Genomic DNA, 17,392 nt, shown 5'->3' on the forward strand with positions numbered 1-17,392 from the left:
GAGGTGGGGAGCTCAGGGGTAAAGAAGTTGGGGGTGGCCCGGCCCCCCCCCCCCCCCCCGAATAGAGGGACCCTTGCCTTTGCGGGGCACAGGCAACCTGGGCCCCTCACTCAGGGGTGTGGAAGGACAGCCTTTCCTCTCCAGGGCAGAGGGGGATGGGAGCACTGCTCTCAGAGCCGGGGGTGGGGAGGTGGGTGGAGGTGCAGAGTCTGAAAAAGGGTGGTCCCTGGTCTTGGTCGCTGGAGTCGTCCTGGCAGGAGGGGGAGAGCCGGCCAACGCCAGTCTGCTCAGGGTAGCGGCCGCTGCTGGGGACGCTCAACGCCTGGCTCTCCCCCTCCCCAAACTGGGGGACTCTCTCCCCTCCCACAATCCGGATGGGGAGGGCCTCTGCCTTCCGTCCTCGGGATTCCGGACGCTGCCCCCACCCCACCCCCCACGGCGTCTACTCTCCAGACGCGGGGGGCGGGAGGAGGCCGACGCCGGGTCCTCAGGCCGCCGATGGGGTAGCCGGCTCCGGTCGCTGGGACGCGGGGCTCCGGCTCCCCGGCTCCCGCTGCTCCGCCCCCTCCTGCGCCTGCGCGGCCACCGTTCGCTACGCAAATTGCTCAGAGTCTGGCCCCTGCTACGCAGAACCGCGCCGCGCCCGGCGCGGAACCGTTCGAGAATTGGCGCGACTTGCGCCGCCGGCGGGCGTCAGGGGTTACAAGAGGCGGCGACCGGCCGTGACGCTTGGGCTGCGCCGCGTCCGGCCAGCGCCCGGGTGGGCACTGCCCGGGGCCAGCTGCCCTTGCTTCTTTGGGGGGCCGGCAGTTCCCATGCTTCTCTTCCCCATCCTCAAATCGAGATCATGCCGCCCGACCCGGGGCTGTAACGACTTCCCTTCACCCGGTCTCTGAACGAAACTTCCGCCCTCAGCCAAGATGGCCTCCGGGGCCCGCCCCCGGGCCTTATCCCGCCAGGCCCCGCAGCCCGCGCTAGCCGGCCCGCGCACTCCCAGGCCGGCGGCGGTTCCCGCTCACCTGGCCCGCCGTCTGCCAGGCGCGAGGCTCCGCGAGTCCTATGGTCACCCTCACAGGGGCCCCTGTCCCTTCTGCGCCGGGGCAGTCATCCTGCCAGGGCGGAGGCTCCCTCGCTTATCTCGAGTGCTCCCGAGTTGGCGCGGGCAGTGGCGCCCCTGATGCGGGCGGTGCGAGGTTTCCACCGCGGGGAGGAGGGAGGGGGACTTCCCGAGTCGGCCACTCGGTTCTGACGGAGCAGTGACAACAACAACAGTTGCATCCGACGGCTGAGCTTCAATTACGGCTTTGCAAAGCGCCTTCACCCACAGTAATCACCACTCAGTTTACAAGGATCACCGACTCCTGAGGGAGGTGTCATTATCCCCATTATACAGGGGTGGGAATTAAGGCCCAGAGGGCCTGAAGGACTCGTCAGCAGGAGCTGGCCCCCAGATGGGGATCCCAAAGAACCCCTCATCTGCTCCCACACACGCCCAAGGCATAAGGAAGTCGGGAGCTGAGCATCCGGAGACGTAGAAGGTACCCAGGAGGAAGGTGGTGGGCGGGGCCCGGGCCGTTAGTGGCCCCGCCTGCTGGCCAGTTAGTGACATTTCTAGAGCTGATTGGGCCGTGTCGGTGACAGTTCCCGTTGCCCAGGCAACTAGGGCCGGGCTCCCTCGGTGCTAGAGGGACGCGGCGGGCCCGGGTCAGGGGCCTCGAGATCGGGCTTGGGGTGAGACCTGTGTGCCGTCACCACGGGCGGGTCTGGCCGAGGCCTGGGTAGGGGCCTGGGGCTGCTCTACCGCCCCAGGGCTCTGAGAGATTTAGATCCTGGGTGGGTAGGTTGAGCTTCCTGCCGGGCCAGACTCAACGGACAGATGGGGGCCTGGGAGGCAGGGTGGACCTGGGGTTCTGAGGTGGGCGAGGGAGCCAGGGATGCCTGCGCCCCTCCCCACCCCCACCGCCGGCCCCCGTTAGCCCCAGCTGTGCCCTAACCACCTACCATCTTACCCCCGCAGCCCAGAGCATGTTCCAGATCCCAGAGTTTGAGCAGAGTGAGCAGGAAGACTCCAGCCCTGCAGATAGGGGCCTGGGCCCCAGCCCCACAGGGGACAGGCCCCCAGGTCCCAGCAAGCACCGGCAAACGGCCCCAGGCCTCCTGGGGGAAGCTGGTCACCAGCAGGGGCAGCCAGCCAGCAGCAGCCACCATGGAGGTAGGCACCCCTGCCCCCAAAACAACCACCTGGCCTCCAGCCCAGTAGCTCCCTGCACCCCAGCCACATCCACACTCACTGGGTGGCTTTGAGCAAGTCCCTAACCTCTCTGCACCTCAGCTTCCTCCTCAGTAAAAGAGAGCAATTAGTCGCCACCAATGTAGTGCTGTGGGGATGATTAGGAATACCTAAGAAGCAATTATAGAGCTGGTGCTTAGTAAGTGGTCAAAGTATGTAGCTCTTAGCTTAGGGCCAGGACAGAATCACTGAGAGGCAACTTGCCTTAGGTCACACTTGCTTGGCATTTCCTTGGGGCTAGAAGACTTGGTGGTGCCCTGCCCCAGGCTAGCACTTTCCCTGAGATCCTGGGATGCAGCCTTCCAGCCCCAGCTATGTTCTTTCCAGCTCTGTGGCTCACACCCACACGCGGGTTGTCCTTGCCAGTTGCCAAGGCCAGGTGACCCCAAGAGGCAGGCAGCCCTACCAGGCAGCAGGTCTGTGTGGGGCTGGGGAAGCATCAGCTGTCCTCCACACCTACTGAGGGGGACCCAGCACTGAGATGGAAGGATGGGCCCTGGAGGGCAGTGGCCATTTCTCTGTAGTCCCCACCTCCCCAGTGGCCAGCACAAGCCTTGGCACCTGGAACATCCACAGAGATCTTCTGAAAACAAAACTCATGTCCCTCACCTGTGGAAGCCGAATTGACCGCCCTCCCATTTTCAGGAGCAGGAAGGCTTATTAAGACCCCCTCCCCAGGGAATTCCCTGGCAGTCCATTGGTTAGGACTCAGTGCTTTCACTATCTAGGACCCGGATTCAGTCCCTGGTCAGGGAACTAGGATCCTGCAAGCCATGCAGCGCAGCCAAAAAAAAAAAGAAACAAACAAAAAGGTTGGTATTCAGTTATTAGTCAGGGGTATAATCTCTAATACCAAACAAAACAAAAAGCCCTCCCTAGCCCGCTGTCTGTCACACTGAACTCCGCAGGTTTTCTTTAACTCCCAGATTTTTGCACTTGCTGTTTTTCTGCTTGAAACAGCTTTCTACCCCCCCCCACCTGGCTGTCCCTTCCCATCTTCTGTGTCAAGTGCTGAATGTATGTTCCAGCTGCCAGGGGTTCATCAGTGACCAGAAGAGAGAAACCCCTGCCCTTGTGGTTGCCCACATTCTAGTAGGTGGAGGGAGACAAACCATAAACAAAGAAACAAAGTAGTGAGTGATATAATGCATTAGAAGATGATGCACTACATGACACACTCTTGACTTTCTCATTGGAATCCAGGGTACTGGGGGGCCGGGGGAGTGATTTTAACTGAGGTGGTCAGGGTGGGCCTTGGTAAGAAGCAACATTTCAGCAAAGGCTAGAATCAATGAGGGGTGAGCCAGGCAGAGGTCTCTGGGAAGACAGATGCAGGCAGAGACCTGCAGGCGGAGGGAAGGGCACATGCAAAGGCCCTGAGGTCAGGACACAGTTTAGGCCAGTGAGGGGAGGGAGGTTGGAGACTCATCAAGAGTTAAGGGAGGGGGAGGGGCCGATGGACAGGGCCTTGAAGGCCCACGTAAGGACTCTGGCTTTCACTTTGAGTGAAAACCTAGAGGGCTTTGATCTGATTTGGACCTCGAGAGAATCACCAGGGCCCCTGTGTTGAGCTGGGTCTGCAATGGGCAGAGGCAGGGGCGGTGCCACAGGGGAGGATAGAGGCCTGTGCCAGGCTGGTGGCAGTGGAAGTGGTAAGCAGCTGGACTCTAGGTTTCTTTTGAAGGTACAGCTGGCAGGATTTGCTGGCAGACAGATGCGGGGTATGAGGCACAGAGAAGATGGCCGCAAGGGATCTGGCCTGGGCACCTGGAAGGATGGAGTCGCTCTTAACTGAGATGGAACTGAGACGGCGTGGGGTGAGATCAGGAGGCCTGTTTGGGCCAGAGCAGGTTAGAGGTGCCTTTTGGGCATCCAGATGGAGACTTCTAGTAGGGATAGATACCTGTAGAAGTTGGCAGTCGCTGATGTATTGTTCTGTGGGCCCTGGGAGCCAGTGTAGACAGGGGAGGAGCTGGACTGAGCCTGGGGATCCAGTCTGCAGACGGCAGCAGGAGAGGAGGAGTCAGCACTGGGGTCTGAGAAGGAGGGAGCGGTCTGGTAAGGAAAGGGCGAGCTGAACCCGTGAGGCTCCTTCCAGGGCCGCCGCTGGAGGAGGACTGCGAGTAGAGCACTGGACTCAACACAAGGCCAGTGCAGCTTGGGTGGCAAGTGGGGAGGGATGATAGGAAGAGAACTGGAGGTAGAAAGGGGAGCCCACCCGCTCTTGGCAGCCGAGCTCTGGCAAAGAGGAACAGGAGCGGGTGGCAGCTGAAGGCCCAAGGAGAGTCGAGGAAGGGTTGTTTTATTCTGTCTTTTACGATAGAAAGGGAAATGAAAAGAGCATTTGGTGGTGGGGGGCGCCCATGCCGCGCGGCTTGTGGGATCTTAGTTCCCCAACCAGGGATGGAACCCATGCCCCCTGCAGTGGAAGCGTGGAGTCTTAACCGCTGGACCTCCGGGGAATTCCCAAAAGAGCATGTTTGTAAGCTGATGGAGTAATCCAGGAGCGAGGAAAATACTGGAGGATGCAGAAGAGAAGGGAAGCTTGCTGGAGAGGTGTCCTTGGGTAGGAGAGAGCAGTCTGGTGTGCAGGGGAGGGGCGGCTCAGCTAAGAGCGGTGGAGGGCAGAGGGAGATACCTCGTGGGAACTAGTAGAAGTCTCTCTCGTGGGTGCTTCCAGTTTCTTGGTAAAAGGAAGCCAGGTGTTGAGCCGGAGTGAGGGTTGGGAGAGGGATGGGCGCTGAGGGGGAGAGAGGAGCAGGTTTGAAGTGGTTGTCTTGGCCTAGAGGATGGAGTGTGGAAGGTGTGCTGGGCAACATCTAGGGTGCCGCTAGGTCTTGTGGCCGTGAATTTGAGCTGAGGTGGCACAGCTGTGCTTTTCTCCAGCCCCACTGGCCAGTCGGCTGCCTGTGGGAACTGGCAGGGAGTTGGCCTTAACCAGACCTGTGCTGGTCTCAGCCCAGTGAGAGAGGTAGCTAGTGTGCAATGTAAGCTGGCCAAGTGTGAGGAGTCCCAGCATCATTAGAGTTGGGGTGCCAAGGCAGGGAGCTGGGAAGGACCACTTCGGTGATATGAATGAATGAAGACACGAGTGGTTAAGGGAGTGGCTGGGGAGAGAGCAGCAGGGAGCTCCAGTAATCTCCTGCACCCATGAGGGGCCCACCCTGTGGGCAGTGGGTGCTTGAGGCCCGGAGCGGGAAGGGTGGCACAGCCCAAGAAACTAGATTTGTGGAGGAGGGAGTGAGAATGGTCTGAAGCAGCAATAAGCCAAGGGGATGCCTATCCCAGCTCCAGGTCCAGCCATGAGGAGGCCTGCAGGGGAGAAAATAGCCACCATGTAAGAGGACTGCACTGGATTCCTTAAACTTTTTTTTTAAATTAATTTTTGGCAGCATTGAGTCTTTGTTGCTGCGCGCAGGCTTTCTCTGGTTGCAGCGAGCAGGGGCTACTCTTTGTTGCGGTGCACAAGCTTCTCATTGCAGTGGCTTCTTATTGTGAAGCACGGGCTCTAGGCGTGGGATTCAGTAGTTGCGGCTCGTGGGCTCAGTAGTTGTGGCTTGCGGGCTCTAGAGCGCAGGTTCAGTAGTTGTGGCTCACGGGCTTAGTTGCTCCGTGGCATGTGGGATCTTCCCTGACCAGGGCTCAAACCTGTATCCCCTGCATTGGCAGGTGGATTCTTAACCACTGTGCCACCAGGGATGCCCATCCTTAAACTTTGGACTTAAGTTTTCGATGTCTAAAAAGCAATTTTTCCATAAAAGATCCACAAGTGTCAGTGACCTGCCAGAGCCACAGGGCCACTGCCCCCTCCAGATGGGCAGGATCCTGTCACTCTTCATAATCCCTGCCTCCACACCCCTGCTGTAGTGGACTGCGTGTGTTCCCAGGGCAGGCCTGTGGCCACCTTGTGTGCTGTGACAGCTCCATTGCATAGCCTGGGGCGGCTGATGCATGGATGATGGAGAGGGAAGGACATGCAGTGGGAGAAGCAGCCCAGTGCCAGGCCCTGGGCCAGACTGCAGGGTTCAAACTCAGCTCTCCCCTCTGTTGGTAGCTTGAGCTTGAGCAGGTTACTTAACTCACTCTGCCTCAGTTTTCTTTGTTTTTCCTTTTTAAAAAATTGAAGTGTGGGCTTCCCTGGTGGTGCAGTGGTTGAGAGTCCGCCTGCCGATGCAGGGGACATGGGTTCGTGCCCCGGTCCGGGAAGATCCCACATGCCGCGGAGCGGCTGGGCCCGTGAGCCATGGCCGCTGAGCCTGCGCGTCTGGAGCCTGTGCTCCGCAATGGGAGAGGCCACAACAGTGAGAGGCCTGCGTATCACAAAAAAAAAAAGAGAGAAAAAAAGAAAAAATTGAAGTGTAGTCGATTTACAATGATGTGTTAGTTTCAGATGTACAGCAAAGTGATTCAGTTATACATACATATACATATATATAATCCTGTTCAGATTCTTTTCCATTAAGGTTATTAATCCCTGATCGGGGAACTAAGATCCCACAAGCTGAGCATGGTATGGCCAAAAAGAAAAAAATATCCCCAAATCCTAATTTATCCCTTCCCACCTCCTTTCCCCTTTGGTAACCGTTAAGTTTGTTTTCTATGTCTGTGAGTCTATTTCTGTTTTGTAAGTAAGTTCATTTGTATCATTTTTTTAGATTTCACATATAAGTGATATCATGTGATATTTTCTTTCTCTGACTTCACTTACTATGGTAATCTCTAGGTCCATCCATGTTGCTACAAATGGCATTATTTCATTCTTTTTTATGGCTGAGTAATATTCCATTGTATATATATACCACATCTTCTCTATCCATGCATCGTCGATGGACATTTAGGTTGCGATGAACATTGGGTGCCTCAGTTTTCTTGTCCATAAAATGGGAATAGAACTAGTCCCACCTCATAGGGTTGTGAGAATCTGATGCATTAATACAGGAAAAGTGCTTAGAAACAGTGCCTAGCACAGAGGAGTGTTTGCTGTTCTATTACTGCAGTTGTTATTGTTACAGCGAGTTGGCCCAGGCCCCGAGACCTGGGGACTGCCGTTCATTCAGAGAGGTTAAGAGACATGAATAACCAATGCCCCTCTAATGGCAGGCAAGGAAGTGTAGGTTAGAACCATAACGTAAGGGCCTTGAAGGCCATGCCCAGGAGTTTGGAGTTTATCTCATAGGCAATGGGAAGCCACTGAAGGTGTTTTTTTTGGCTGTATTAGTTCTTTGTTGCTGTGCGCGGGCTTTCTCTAGTTGCGGTGAGCGGGGGCTACTCTTCGCTGTGTTGCACGGTCTTCTAATTGCGGTGGCTTCTCTTGTTGCGGAGCACAGGCTCTAGGCGTGCAGGCTTCAGTAGCTGTGGCACGCGGGCTCAGTAGTTGTGGCGCACGGGCTCAGTTGCACCGCGGCACATGGGATCTTCCCGGACCAGGGCTCGAACCCGTGTCCCCTGCATTGGCAGGCGGATTCTTAATCACTGTGCCACCGGGGAAGTCCCAAAGAAGAAGAATATTTTATTTCAATGTCCCAAATACAATTTTGGTGGAATACAGCAATGCACAGCCATGTATATATTGTTTCTGGCTTCTTTCAAGCTATGACTGCAATGTTGAGTAGTTGTAACAGAAACTGTGTGGCCTGCAATGCCCCAAATATTTACTATGTGGCCCTTTACAGAAAACATTTGCCAGCCTCTGCTTTAGTGTTTTCTGATTTCCTCAGCTCTGTGCAAGGTGGGGGTATGTTCTCCACAGGACAGTAAGGGGCTTTCATACCCCAAACGGCGTTGGGGACACAGGAAGCCTGGGCCAAGACACGACAGGCAGCGTACCTGCTCAGGGAGGAGTGCCACGCTGCTCTCCTGCTGGGGGCGAGCAGTAAGTGAACCACCCACGTGTGGTAGAGCAGGATCCAAACCCAGCCCTGCCTGATGGCAAAGCCTCACTGCTTTAAACTGTCTGGAACATCACTGTTTTAATGAAGTGTGCAAGGATGCTCACAGAAGCATGAACATGGATGTGTCCAGCTCCATGCACGTACCCAGAAGCCCAATGGGTAAAGAACTTAAAGCCTGGTGGTGGGCCTCGGGGAACCTCCAGCCCTAGGCCCCTCCCAATTCCCCACCCCAGCCCCAGGCAGGCTCTCTGGAAGGATGGTGTGAGTGGGCAGGCCTGGGCACCCACCCATGCTCACAACCAGACAGGAGCCACGCCCACTCTCACACTTACCTTCCCCAAACTGGGAGAGGCCACCTCTGCCATGCCCCGGGGCATGTAGGGGTGAGAGCTGATTGAAGGTTGGATGCATAGGGTGGGAGGGGGCATATCCACGTCCCCCTGGGAATTCACAGAAAATCCCTCAGACTTTTTTCTAGTAAACAGAAGGACACTTAAATGTTCAGTTTACACTTAGGAGTGTCATTTTGACAATGGCTGGCTTGGCGTTGCTAAATCCATGGCTTTGGTAAAAATCCCCACTCCTTAGGGTAGGCCGCTGGTAGAGCTGGCACTTACAGAAGGACCAGGGGTGCCTTCCCAAACCTGAGCCCCCAAGGTGGCCCGTGGTGCTGCTGGGGGGAGCCGGGGGCATGAGAGTTAAGCACACAGGCACAGGAGCCAGACTGGTTGGGTTGGAATCCCAGCTCTGCCATCTACTAGCTGTGTGACCTTTGGAAAGTTACTTACCCTCTCTGTGCCTTAGTTTTCTCCTCTGTAAAATGGGGACAGGGAGTAACCTCCTTCATAGGATGTGATGAGGACGTAAGGAATTGATATACATGAAGCACACTTCCAACCCGACACAGCGAGTGCTCTTCTGCTTGTTCTGATTCCTAGGCGAGGGTGCAGTGCCCAAACCAAGTGCCCACCTGCCCATCACTCATCTTCTGACCCTTGGGCCTTGCATCTGTCAAGTGTGGAGGTGTGTGTATTCTTAGTGCTGGTAAAGGAAAATAATAGCTGATGGTTCCTGAGCATTTAAGTGACCGGGCAGGGTGTACCAGCTGTGCAACCCTGTGCAAGTTCCTAACCTCTCTGTGCTTCTACTTCCTCATGTGTGAAATAGGGAGAACTTGGCCTCTGCCTCACTGGGAAGCTGGGAGCCTGCGGGACATGAAAAATGCAGAATTGGGTGCTCTCCCTGTGTCATTTGTTCTTGTAGAGGTCCTGCGGTCTGGGGTCCATTTCACAGAGGACTACACTGAGGCCCCAAGGGATTAAAGAAAAGGCCCCAGGTCACAAAGCAGGAAGGTGGTGGTGGGGACCCCGGCCCTGCTGCCCACGCCTCATGGAACTGGTCAGCGCTCTGCAGATGGGCCTATTCTCATCAGGGGTCTTGCTGCTCTCAGCTCCTTAGCCCCCACCCCCAATGCCAACTGCTGATTTAGCTGCCCGTTCCCCACTGCCAACTCACTCCTCAAAGGCTTTATGGTCTCCCTACCTACCTGACCTCAGGCTTTGGTGAAGCCCAGGAGCTCCGACCACCCGCTTAGCCTAGGCCTTTCTGGATCCAGCCCCCTCTTCCTTCTTTGGCTTTCTCAGCCATGTGTCTGGAGATGGGACCCTTGGAGGCCCAGCAGCCCTGGAGCTGACCCACAGGCCTTTTGGGAGGGGATGAGACAGTTACCCCTGGCTTCAAGACCTGGTCTAGATCTTACTTTCTCCAAAACGCCTCCCTGTGGACGCTGGGCCCCTGCACATCTTCCATGCCTGCCCTTCACTCTATACTTAGCTCTGGATTTTTGCTCCTGGGAGTGTTCTAGGTCTTTGCTAGACTGTGTATGGGGGTGGGGTTGGCAGGAGTTCGGGGGATGGCACACAGTACATAGGTCGGTCAAACTCAGGACACACCTCTTTGCATAACGATCCATCACGCCCTTTCAGCTTACAAAGCACTTGCCCACTCTTTATGTGACCCTTGTGCAGTCACTGGTAGTAAGGACTATGTTGATCCCCACAGAGAGGTGAGGGCACAGGTGCAGGGAGTTGAAGGGCAGCTGGACAAGGGAAGAAGAGTAGCTCAATGGATAATCATTGGACTCTGGAGTCCAACAAACCTCTAGGGGCTTCTAGCCTCAGAGCTTCACAGCCGTGGGACCCTGGGCAAGTCTTAACTTCTCTTAGGCCTCTGTCTTCTCATCTGCAAAGCGGAAGCCATGTTAGTACTCACCTCCCAGGATGGTTAGGAGGATAATGAAGTAATGCCCAGGGCCTACTAGCACACAGCAAGTGCTCCCTAAGTATTACCTAAAGTCAACAGACCTTTCTGGACAGTTTCTCCAAAGTGGGTGCTGTGAGAGGTACAGACACGCTGCTGACAGGCTCTTGTTCTCTGGGGGCCCAAGGTCTCCTGTAGGCCACAACAGTGAAACAAATGGACCCCGGCAGGCCAGCTGCAGGTCGCCTGGCTGGGGCGACCTCCTCATCCAGGGGACTGGTTTCCTCTGCGGGGGAATGGGGCTGAGGAAAGAGCTACCGGCCCAGGGGGTTGCTGGGAAGCCCCAGCATCTCGCACTCGCAGCTCTAACTACTAGTTCTTATGCCCTTATTCTGTGCCAGGGACAGAGGAAAAGTCATTTTATACACTAAGGGCCTGGCCCATTATTGGGGCTCAACTAAGATTTGTGGGATTAGTGAGAAGTTAGTTCGAATCTTCACAAAAGCCCCATGAGCTTCCCTTAGGAGGGAACTGGGGCTCTGAGAGGTAGAGTGTGATGTGCACGCAAAGACTACAGCGGGCCGACGGAGCTAATGCTGAGGGCTTCGGCAGGGCTGGGGGCACAGAGGAGTTAAGATTCACGTCGTCCCCACCCCCTGACCTTCTCTGCAGGCACTGGGGCTGTGGAGACCCGGAGTCGCCACAGCTCCTACTCCGCGGGGACTGAGGATGAAGAAGGGACGGAGGAGGAGGAGCCCAGCCCCTTCCGGGGCCGCTCGCGCTCGGCGCCCCCCAACCTCTGGGCTGCACAGCGATATGGACGCGAGCTCCGGAGGATGAGCGACGAGTTCCACGGCTCCTTCAAGGTGAGCTCCGGCCGAAGAGCACGAGGCACCGCAGTCCCGGAGCATGCCGGGACCTATATTCCCGGGGTTCCTCCCACTGGGCTGTCCCATTCGAGTCCCACTGCATGTCGGGATTTGCGGTCTCGGGACTCCTCCCTCCAGCCTGTCCTTTCCCGAGTCCCAGGGCATTTCGGGATCTGTAAACCAGACCCCGCTCCAGAAGGCCAAGGCTCCTGCGTTCCCCAAATCCTTTGAGCGCGGGGCATGCTGGCATCTGTGCTCCTGACCGACCCCTTTCGGGTATCCGGGTTCCTGGACCTCAATTTCGGAACCCCTTTAATTTTCGAATTACGGCCCCATCTTCCAGGTGCCAGATCTCCAGCTCTGGCGCTTACAGGGTCCTAGGCATCCTCTCTTCCCGCCCCCGGCATGGAGGGTCTGGGATCTAACCAGTCCATTCCTAAGGGCCCAAGCGATCTCATGCTTAGTAGTCCGGAGACCCCTCGGTACAGGGCCTGCTGGCAGCTATTGTCTTTATCTCCCCCATGATCTCACTTGGCGGTGGGATTCCGGAAGCGGAGGGGCCAAGCTCGAGGTGCCAGGATAAGCTAATTCACATAACCCTTTCCTCCTCCCACCCCGAAGGGACTTCCTCGTCCGAAGAGCGCGGGCACAGCGACGCAGATGCGACAAAGCCCCAGCTGGACGCGCTTCCTTCAGTCCTGGTGGAACCGGAACTTGGGGAGAGGAGGCCCCGCCTCCTCCCAGTGACCTTCTGTCCCACATCCCGAATCTCCGAACCGCTGCTGGCGGCCATCTTGGGAGTGGGCGGAAGTCTTTTCTGCAGGCCTTATGAAAAAGGAGGCTTAGTTTCGTCCCTTTCAGAAGGAGGCGGTCTGACCCAGAGCCCAATTCCCTTCCGGTGTGTGCGAGGACCGCGGAGGGGCTCGGCCCCCATCGGAAGGTTTGAAGTTTTTCCGCCCTTAGGTGCTGGAAATGGCCCTGTGACCCCGCCCCCGGCGCTGGGCTGTCACAGTCTCCTTCGCCAGTTGCGAGCCGGAATTAACCCTAACTTCGCCATAACCCTTTCCTCCGCGGTAACGCTGCGGGCCGATGCTCGCTAGAAATGTGCTAATAAAGCCCGCGTCTGTGCCGTGGAGTCTCCTATGTCCGTCGCTTGGGGCTTCGCGGGCAGGGCGAGCGGTGACACTGACAGAGTTTCAAAAGGTGCCCCCGTTTTATATATAAGGGAAATTGAGGCTGTTTCTGAGTGACATCATGGGACCGAGATCAGAGAGGGGTTGAGGCCGCGAGCAGAGCCACGGCTGCTTGGCCTCCGGGAAGCGGAACGCGACCGGACCTCGGGGACCTCCAGGTCCTTATCTCTAATATGGTAATTGGGAACTGCAGGCCGGCTGGCCGCCGGAATTCCACGCACTGCAAACCGTGCCGCAGTCCCCCAGGGAAGGGTCATTTGTTCCTATTTGGGTCAGTCCTTTTGAACAGCTACTGTGTGGCCGGCCTGGGGCCAGCGCTCCTCAGGGAACTGGCTGGACGCGTAGGGCGGTGGAGGGGGTGGAAAGCTCGGCTCAGGGCTGTGAGTAGAGTGATCGCTAGGGAACCCGAGAAGCTTCACCAGGACCTGGGAGCAGAGCTCAGAGCTCAGTTTCAGAAAGATTTATTGGCGCCCCCTACAGACAAGCCAGCACTTTGTACTAGGTACACAGAGATGAATTACGCCACAGCCCCTGCTGTCCCAAGCTTCCTGGCAAGGGGAAAGCCAGCCTCTCACAGTGGAGTTACCGTCAGCTAGTGCTATAACAGGGGCCTGGAAGCGGGTTGAGGGCGGCTCCCTCCGGCATGGTAAAGTCAGGGACGGCTTCAGGGAGGAGGTGAGCTAGAGCTGAGACTTGAGATGGGGGAGGGGGCTGTCATTCCCAGTGGAGGAAAGAGTAAACCCTTGGAAGGATGGGGGAGCTGCAGAGACCAGGCTTCTCAAGGGTCGGAATGTCATGCCCAGGAGTTTGGAGTTTAGCCTGGTCTTTGAGGACCTGTGGACTGACGTGTAGTGTTTATGTGTGGAGTCAGGAAGATGGGAGTCAGCTGCTCAGGGGCCTGGACAGGGCAGCTTTGGGGCTAGCACCAGACCTGACCACAGAAGCAGGGAAGGCCCGGGCAATGATACTGATCCTAAGGGAGCAAGGCCCAAGGCAGAGGTCCCCAGCCCTGGGAAGGCCCCGCTCTGGAAATCCTGTTTCTCTGGCCTCCCCACCCCATCTGTTTGCCTGAGGTTGCAGCAAAAACAAAGAAAGAGAACACTCAATTGGCAGGAGGTAAGCTCAGATAAGAGGCTGCCTTCCTCTGGAGGAGGGAGGCAGCCCGGGAAGCGCCAGGAAGCTGGGAGAGGCCTTGAAGTGCCAGCCTGACCCTGCTGCAGAACCCAGCCGCACCCTCGCTGCGGGGTCTCTGCCACTCCACGCTGTCCCAGGGCAGGAGGGGGAGGCATGGAGCAGGTCCTCCAGGCTGGCCGAAGACAGTCTGCCATAGAGGGTCCAGGCCCACCCTGCCTCCAGGTCAGGACGTCTTGACTTAGTTGTGGCCTCAGTTTCCTCATCTGCAAAACAGGCATAACGTCTCCCTCACAGGGATGAGGGGGATGCTGCGTCTCCCAGCCCCTGTGTCTGTGACTGTCAGCCTCCCTTCTCCCAAGGGTCACTTCCAGGCTCATCCACTTCCCACCTATTGCTGAGAGCCCAGGTCCCCTGATGTTGGGCAGGTTCTGAGCTGCCCAGCTCCACCCCTAACAGGTCCATGCCCCGATACAGTCAACTGCCTGTGTGGCCCGGAGCAGCCTCAGCGGAAGATGCTGGGTGCTTGGGTCATATCAGGCAACAGGAAGAGGGTGCAGGGGAGGCTTCCTGAAGCAGAGGACTGAGCCTCTGTGAAGGGAGGACAAGAAGAGCCCGGGAGGGAGAAAAGTAATGGGTGGGGGTGGGGTGGGGTGGGGTGGGGGGAGGAGAGGGGAGCAGGAGTGATAGCCCAGGGCAGAGGGCATAGAGGCAGGAAAGCCTGGGGGAGGCCAGAGGGCCTCTGATGTCAGGTCACTGGGAAGATCTGCAGGCAGTTCCTGGGCAAGGAGGTCTCAAGGTTGAAAGCCAGCAACCCTCTGTTGGGGGCCTGACCTCAATCCCACAATCCCATTTTATAGATGAGAAAACTGAGGCTCCAGAAGTAGCAGAGCCAGATCTAGGGCCCGAATCCTCTCCAGCACTGCCCCACCCCAAACCACGCTGCACACAGGGTCCCTGAAATCCACTTTTATTCATGTAAAAAAATCCCCAAAGGATAGAGAAAGAACGTGACCCCGACTTCCCGGAGCTCGAAGTCTCCACCCACTGTTCCCTGGGGAAGTGAGGGAGATGAGTCCCACTCTAGGGTGTGGGTGTCCCCACCCAGCACCTTCCCTAGGACTGAGGGCAGGAAGGAGGGACTGGGGATTAAAGGGGCCCCAGGAGGGTGAAGGAAGGGAGTTAGTGTGGGGTGCTCACCCCAGTTTAAAAAAATAAAATTTCTAAAGATAAAAAGTTAAAAAAAAAAAAGCATTTAGTGTCTTAGCCTCCTGCCCTCCTCCCAGTGCCCACCCTGGCCTGGTGGCCACCTCTTGCTCAGCCAGTTCAGAGCTTCGTAGTCTCCTCTTGACTCTCCGAATCAGCGCCGGACAGGTGCCCACTGCTCCCAGGCGCGTGACCATTGCTGGCACAGGCCACCAGATGCCCGTCCCCCAGTCCCTCCGGCGTCTCGCCCAGCAGGCTCCGGCGGATCTCCCGGGGCAGCCTCTCCCGCTGCTCCTGACACTCCTGGGCCAGCTGGGCCAGCAGCTGCAGGAGGAAGAGTATCACAGGCAAAGCCAGGCCACCCGGTGCTCTGCCCACCTGCCGCCTGCCTGCCTGGCCCTCATCCAAGGCCTCACCTTGGGCTCCTCTTCTGTCAGCTGTTGGAGAATCTGCTGCTGCGCGGCCACAAGGCGTTCCTGCCGCTGCTTCTGGGCCTCCTCCAGCTGTGGGGGGTCAAGGGCTCAGCCAAGGGTCTCTAAGGAAGGGGCCCGGACCCCAGGGCTCTGCCTGGGCACAGAAGTCAGGCAGGCATAGGCTCCTGGAGTTTTGTGGCCAGGGTCCTGAGATGACTCTTATAGCAAACCTTCCAGACCCAAAGGAAAAGGCTCTAAAAATCCCTCTAGGGCAACGTAGCACCAGGCTGGCCCCCAGGATACAGGTTTACGATGACTGAAGGAACAGGGGTGGGCTAGGGTGGCACCTGAGCTTCACTCACCCGACGGATGGAGTTGACCGACTCAGTGATGTGTCGACGGTTAATCTCTGTCAGTTCCCTGCACAGGAGCAAGGCAGGATGGGCTCAGTGCCCAGGCACCCGGCCCGGCCTGCCCAGCGCCCAAATGGCTCCCAGCCCTGATGCCCTTACGCCTCCTTCTTATGTTTCTCCCTGGTCTTTGCCTCTGAGATACTGTTGTGGCGCTTCCTGTCCAGGATCTTCTGCAGTTCCTTCTTCTCCCTGGAGGAGCCAGTGGGGGAAGAGGAAGCTTCAATGGCAGCAAGGGGGTCTCTGCCCTCCTCCTGGCACCAGGGAGTATCCCCCTGGTACCAGGGAGTATCCCCCTGGTCTGCCCATGAGATCCCCTGCCTTCACCTCTCGTTCATCTCCTTCAGTCTCTTGAACTGAGTGATGTGAGCATCCATGACAATCTCCCTGAGCCTCTGCTGAGCCTATAGACACAGGTGGCCAACAGGTGACACGGGCTGTGACAGGCCTGTCCAGGAGGCAGTCTCTCCCCCACTGCCACACGTCCCCCTCACCTGTCTCAGGTGCTCCAGCCTCCGCTCGGCCTCTGTGTCCGCCTGGGCCTCCCTCAGCTCCAGCAGACGCTGCACCTGCTTCTTTTGGAACTCTTGATACCTCTTCACCTCTTCCTCCTCCTCCCTCTCGTCCTCCCCGCCTCTGTGGGGAGAACCCCTCTGGGTGATGCTCAGGTCGTCACATGGACTTGGGCTGGGAGGGCAGGGGGACAGGGCATACTCCAGCAGGCAATGGGAGATGCCAGCCCAGAGGGGTGGGATCTGTTACGCCAATGAGGAGGCCCGTTAGCTCCACCCTAATGTTTGGAGCCTGCTTGGGCAACAGTCTCTGGAAACACACTCTTACGGGGACTGCAAAAAAGGTATCGCTCCCTGGCGGAAGGAGGGTGGGACCCAGACTCCTCTGTCTTCCTTGCACCAAACCCTCCTCCCTGGGGTCAAGGGGCAGCGCTTGGCCGTCCCTCCACGCCCACCTAGTGCAAAAACCCATGTGCACACACATTCTCATATTCACATCCATGCACGCAGCACACTTGCACACAGGCAGGCTGGACACTCACAGGACACCCGGCCGGTGCCGGCACCTGCTCTCGGCCTGGGCCTGGGCCAGGTTGTCGAGCAACCGGCGTGTGAGGGCAACCGCCTTCCGCTGATGCTTCTTGTGCAGCTCTCGAAAGTCTCGCTCTTGCCGGCTCTGGAGCTTCACCAGGGCCTTGTGGCCTCGGAGCTCATCCAGCGGGGCCGGGGCCACCTCTGTGGGCAGCAGAGCAAAGATGGGCCGGGCTGGGCTGGGCCGGGGCAGACCAACCCTGCCAGAGCACCTGCCCCCTCCAGGAGTAGCCCCGCCCCCAGAACAGGCCTGCCCCCTACCTGAGAGGACGCTGGCAATGAGGTCATCACGCTGACCTGGAGAGCAGAAGCAAGTCTGTCAGTAGCTGGAGGAGCCAGCAGCAGAGCTATGCCCCTGCGCCCACTCCAGGCTGCCCCTCACCTGGGCTGCTGAGGGAGGTGCTGGTGGAGGAGGTGACGGGGCCTGGGGGCCGGCGGGGGGAGGTGTCCAGTGGGCTGGGTGTGGGGTTTGGGGTCAGCTGGGACCCTGGCTGCTGAGACTGGGTCTCCTGGCTTGTCTCCGGCCCAGCCTGAGCCTGTGGGGGAGAAAGTAGAATGCTCTATGCTCTTTCCAAAAATGCTGTTCTCTCCAGACCCTTTTTTTTTTTTTTTTTTTTTTTTTTTTCC

General features: G+C 57.7%; 3 protein-coding genes across 5 annotated transcripts in view; 1 reads left to right on the forward strand and 2 right to left on the reverse strand.

The window, feature by feature from the left end:
- GPR137 (G protein-coupled receptor 137) overlaps positions 1-1,132 on the reverse strand; it is a 4,335-nt gene extending 3,203 nt beyond the window's left edge. Inside the window, exon 1 of one of the 2 annotated variants that reach the window (XM_007462071.1) lies at positions 1,020-1,132. The gene's annotated coding sequence lies outside the window, so the exon portion shown is untranslated. The remainder of the gene's footprint in view (positions 1-1,019) is intronic. The other variant, XM_007462072.1, reaches the window with a different exon arrangement.
- Positions 1,133-1,685: 553 nt separating this feature from the next.
- Positions 1,686-12,438, forward strand: BAD (BCL2 associated agonist of cell death). Its single transcript, XM_007462073.1, has 4 exons — positions 1,686-1,731; positions 2,018-2,212; positions 11,113-11,306; positions 11,931-12,438. The coding sequence occupies exons 2-4, from the start codon at positions 2,026-2,028 to the stop codon at positions 12,054-12,056; spliced, it is 507 nt and encodes a 168-aa protein (XP_007462135.1). The 5' UTR covers positions 1,686-1,731; positions 2,018-2,025; the 3' UTR covers positions 12,057-12,438.
- Positions 12,439-14,587: 2,149 nt separating this feature from the next.
- Positions 14,588-17,392, reverse strand: part of PLCB3 (phospholipase C beta 3) — a 17,056-nt gene continuing 14,251 nt past the window's right edge. Inside the window, exons 23-31 of one of the 2 annotated variants that reach the window (XM_007462074.1) lie at positions 17,148-17,301; positions 17,027-17,062; positions 16,717-16,909; positions 16,157-16,298; positions 15,990-16,066; positions 15,765-15,854; positions 15,615-15,672; positions 15,256-15,342; positions 14,588-15,163 (exon numbers count right to left, since the gene is read on the reverse strand). In XM_007462074.1, coding sequence (XP_007462136.1) covers positions 14,960-15,163; positions 15,256-15,342; positions 15,615-15,672; positions 15,765-15,854; positions 15,990-16,066; positions 16,157-16,298; positions 16,717-16,909; positions 17,027-17,062; positions 17,148-17,301 — 1,041 coding nt within the window. In that variant the 3' untranslated portion in view covers positions 14,588-14,959. The remainder of the gene's footprint in view (positions 15,164-15,255; positions 15,343-15,614; positions 15,673-15,764; positions 15,855-15,989; positions 16,067-16,156; positions 16,299-16,716; positions 16,910-17,026; positions 17,063-17,147; positions 17,302-17,392) is intronic. The other variant, XM_007462075.1, reaches the window with a different exon arrangement.

Source organism: Lipotes vexillifer, unplaced genomic scaffold, assembly GCF_000442215.2.
Source record: "Lipotes vexillifer unplaced genomic scaffold, Lipotes_vexillifer_v1.1 scaffold1129, whole genome shotgun sequence".
Taxonomy (NCBI): Eukaryota; Metazoa; Chordata; class Mammalia; order Artiodactyla; family Lipotidae; genus Lipotes; species Lipotes vexillifer.

Bases quoted from the DNA above. Each gene is read 5' to 3' on its own strand.
- BAD (XM_007462073.1), top strand. From the start codon at position 2,026: ATGTTCCAGATCCCAGAGTTTGAGCAGAGTGAGCAGGAAGACTCCAGC. The intron at 2,213-11,112 runs GTAGGCACCCCT...CCTTCTCTGCAG, and splicing joins CAGCAGCAGCCACCATGGAG to GCACTGGGGCTGTGGAGACC. The intron at 11,307-11,930 runs GTGAGCTCCGGC...CCCACCCCGAAG, and splicing joins AGTTCCACGGCTCCTTCAAG to GGACTTCCTCGTCCGAAGAG.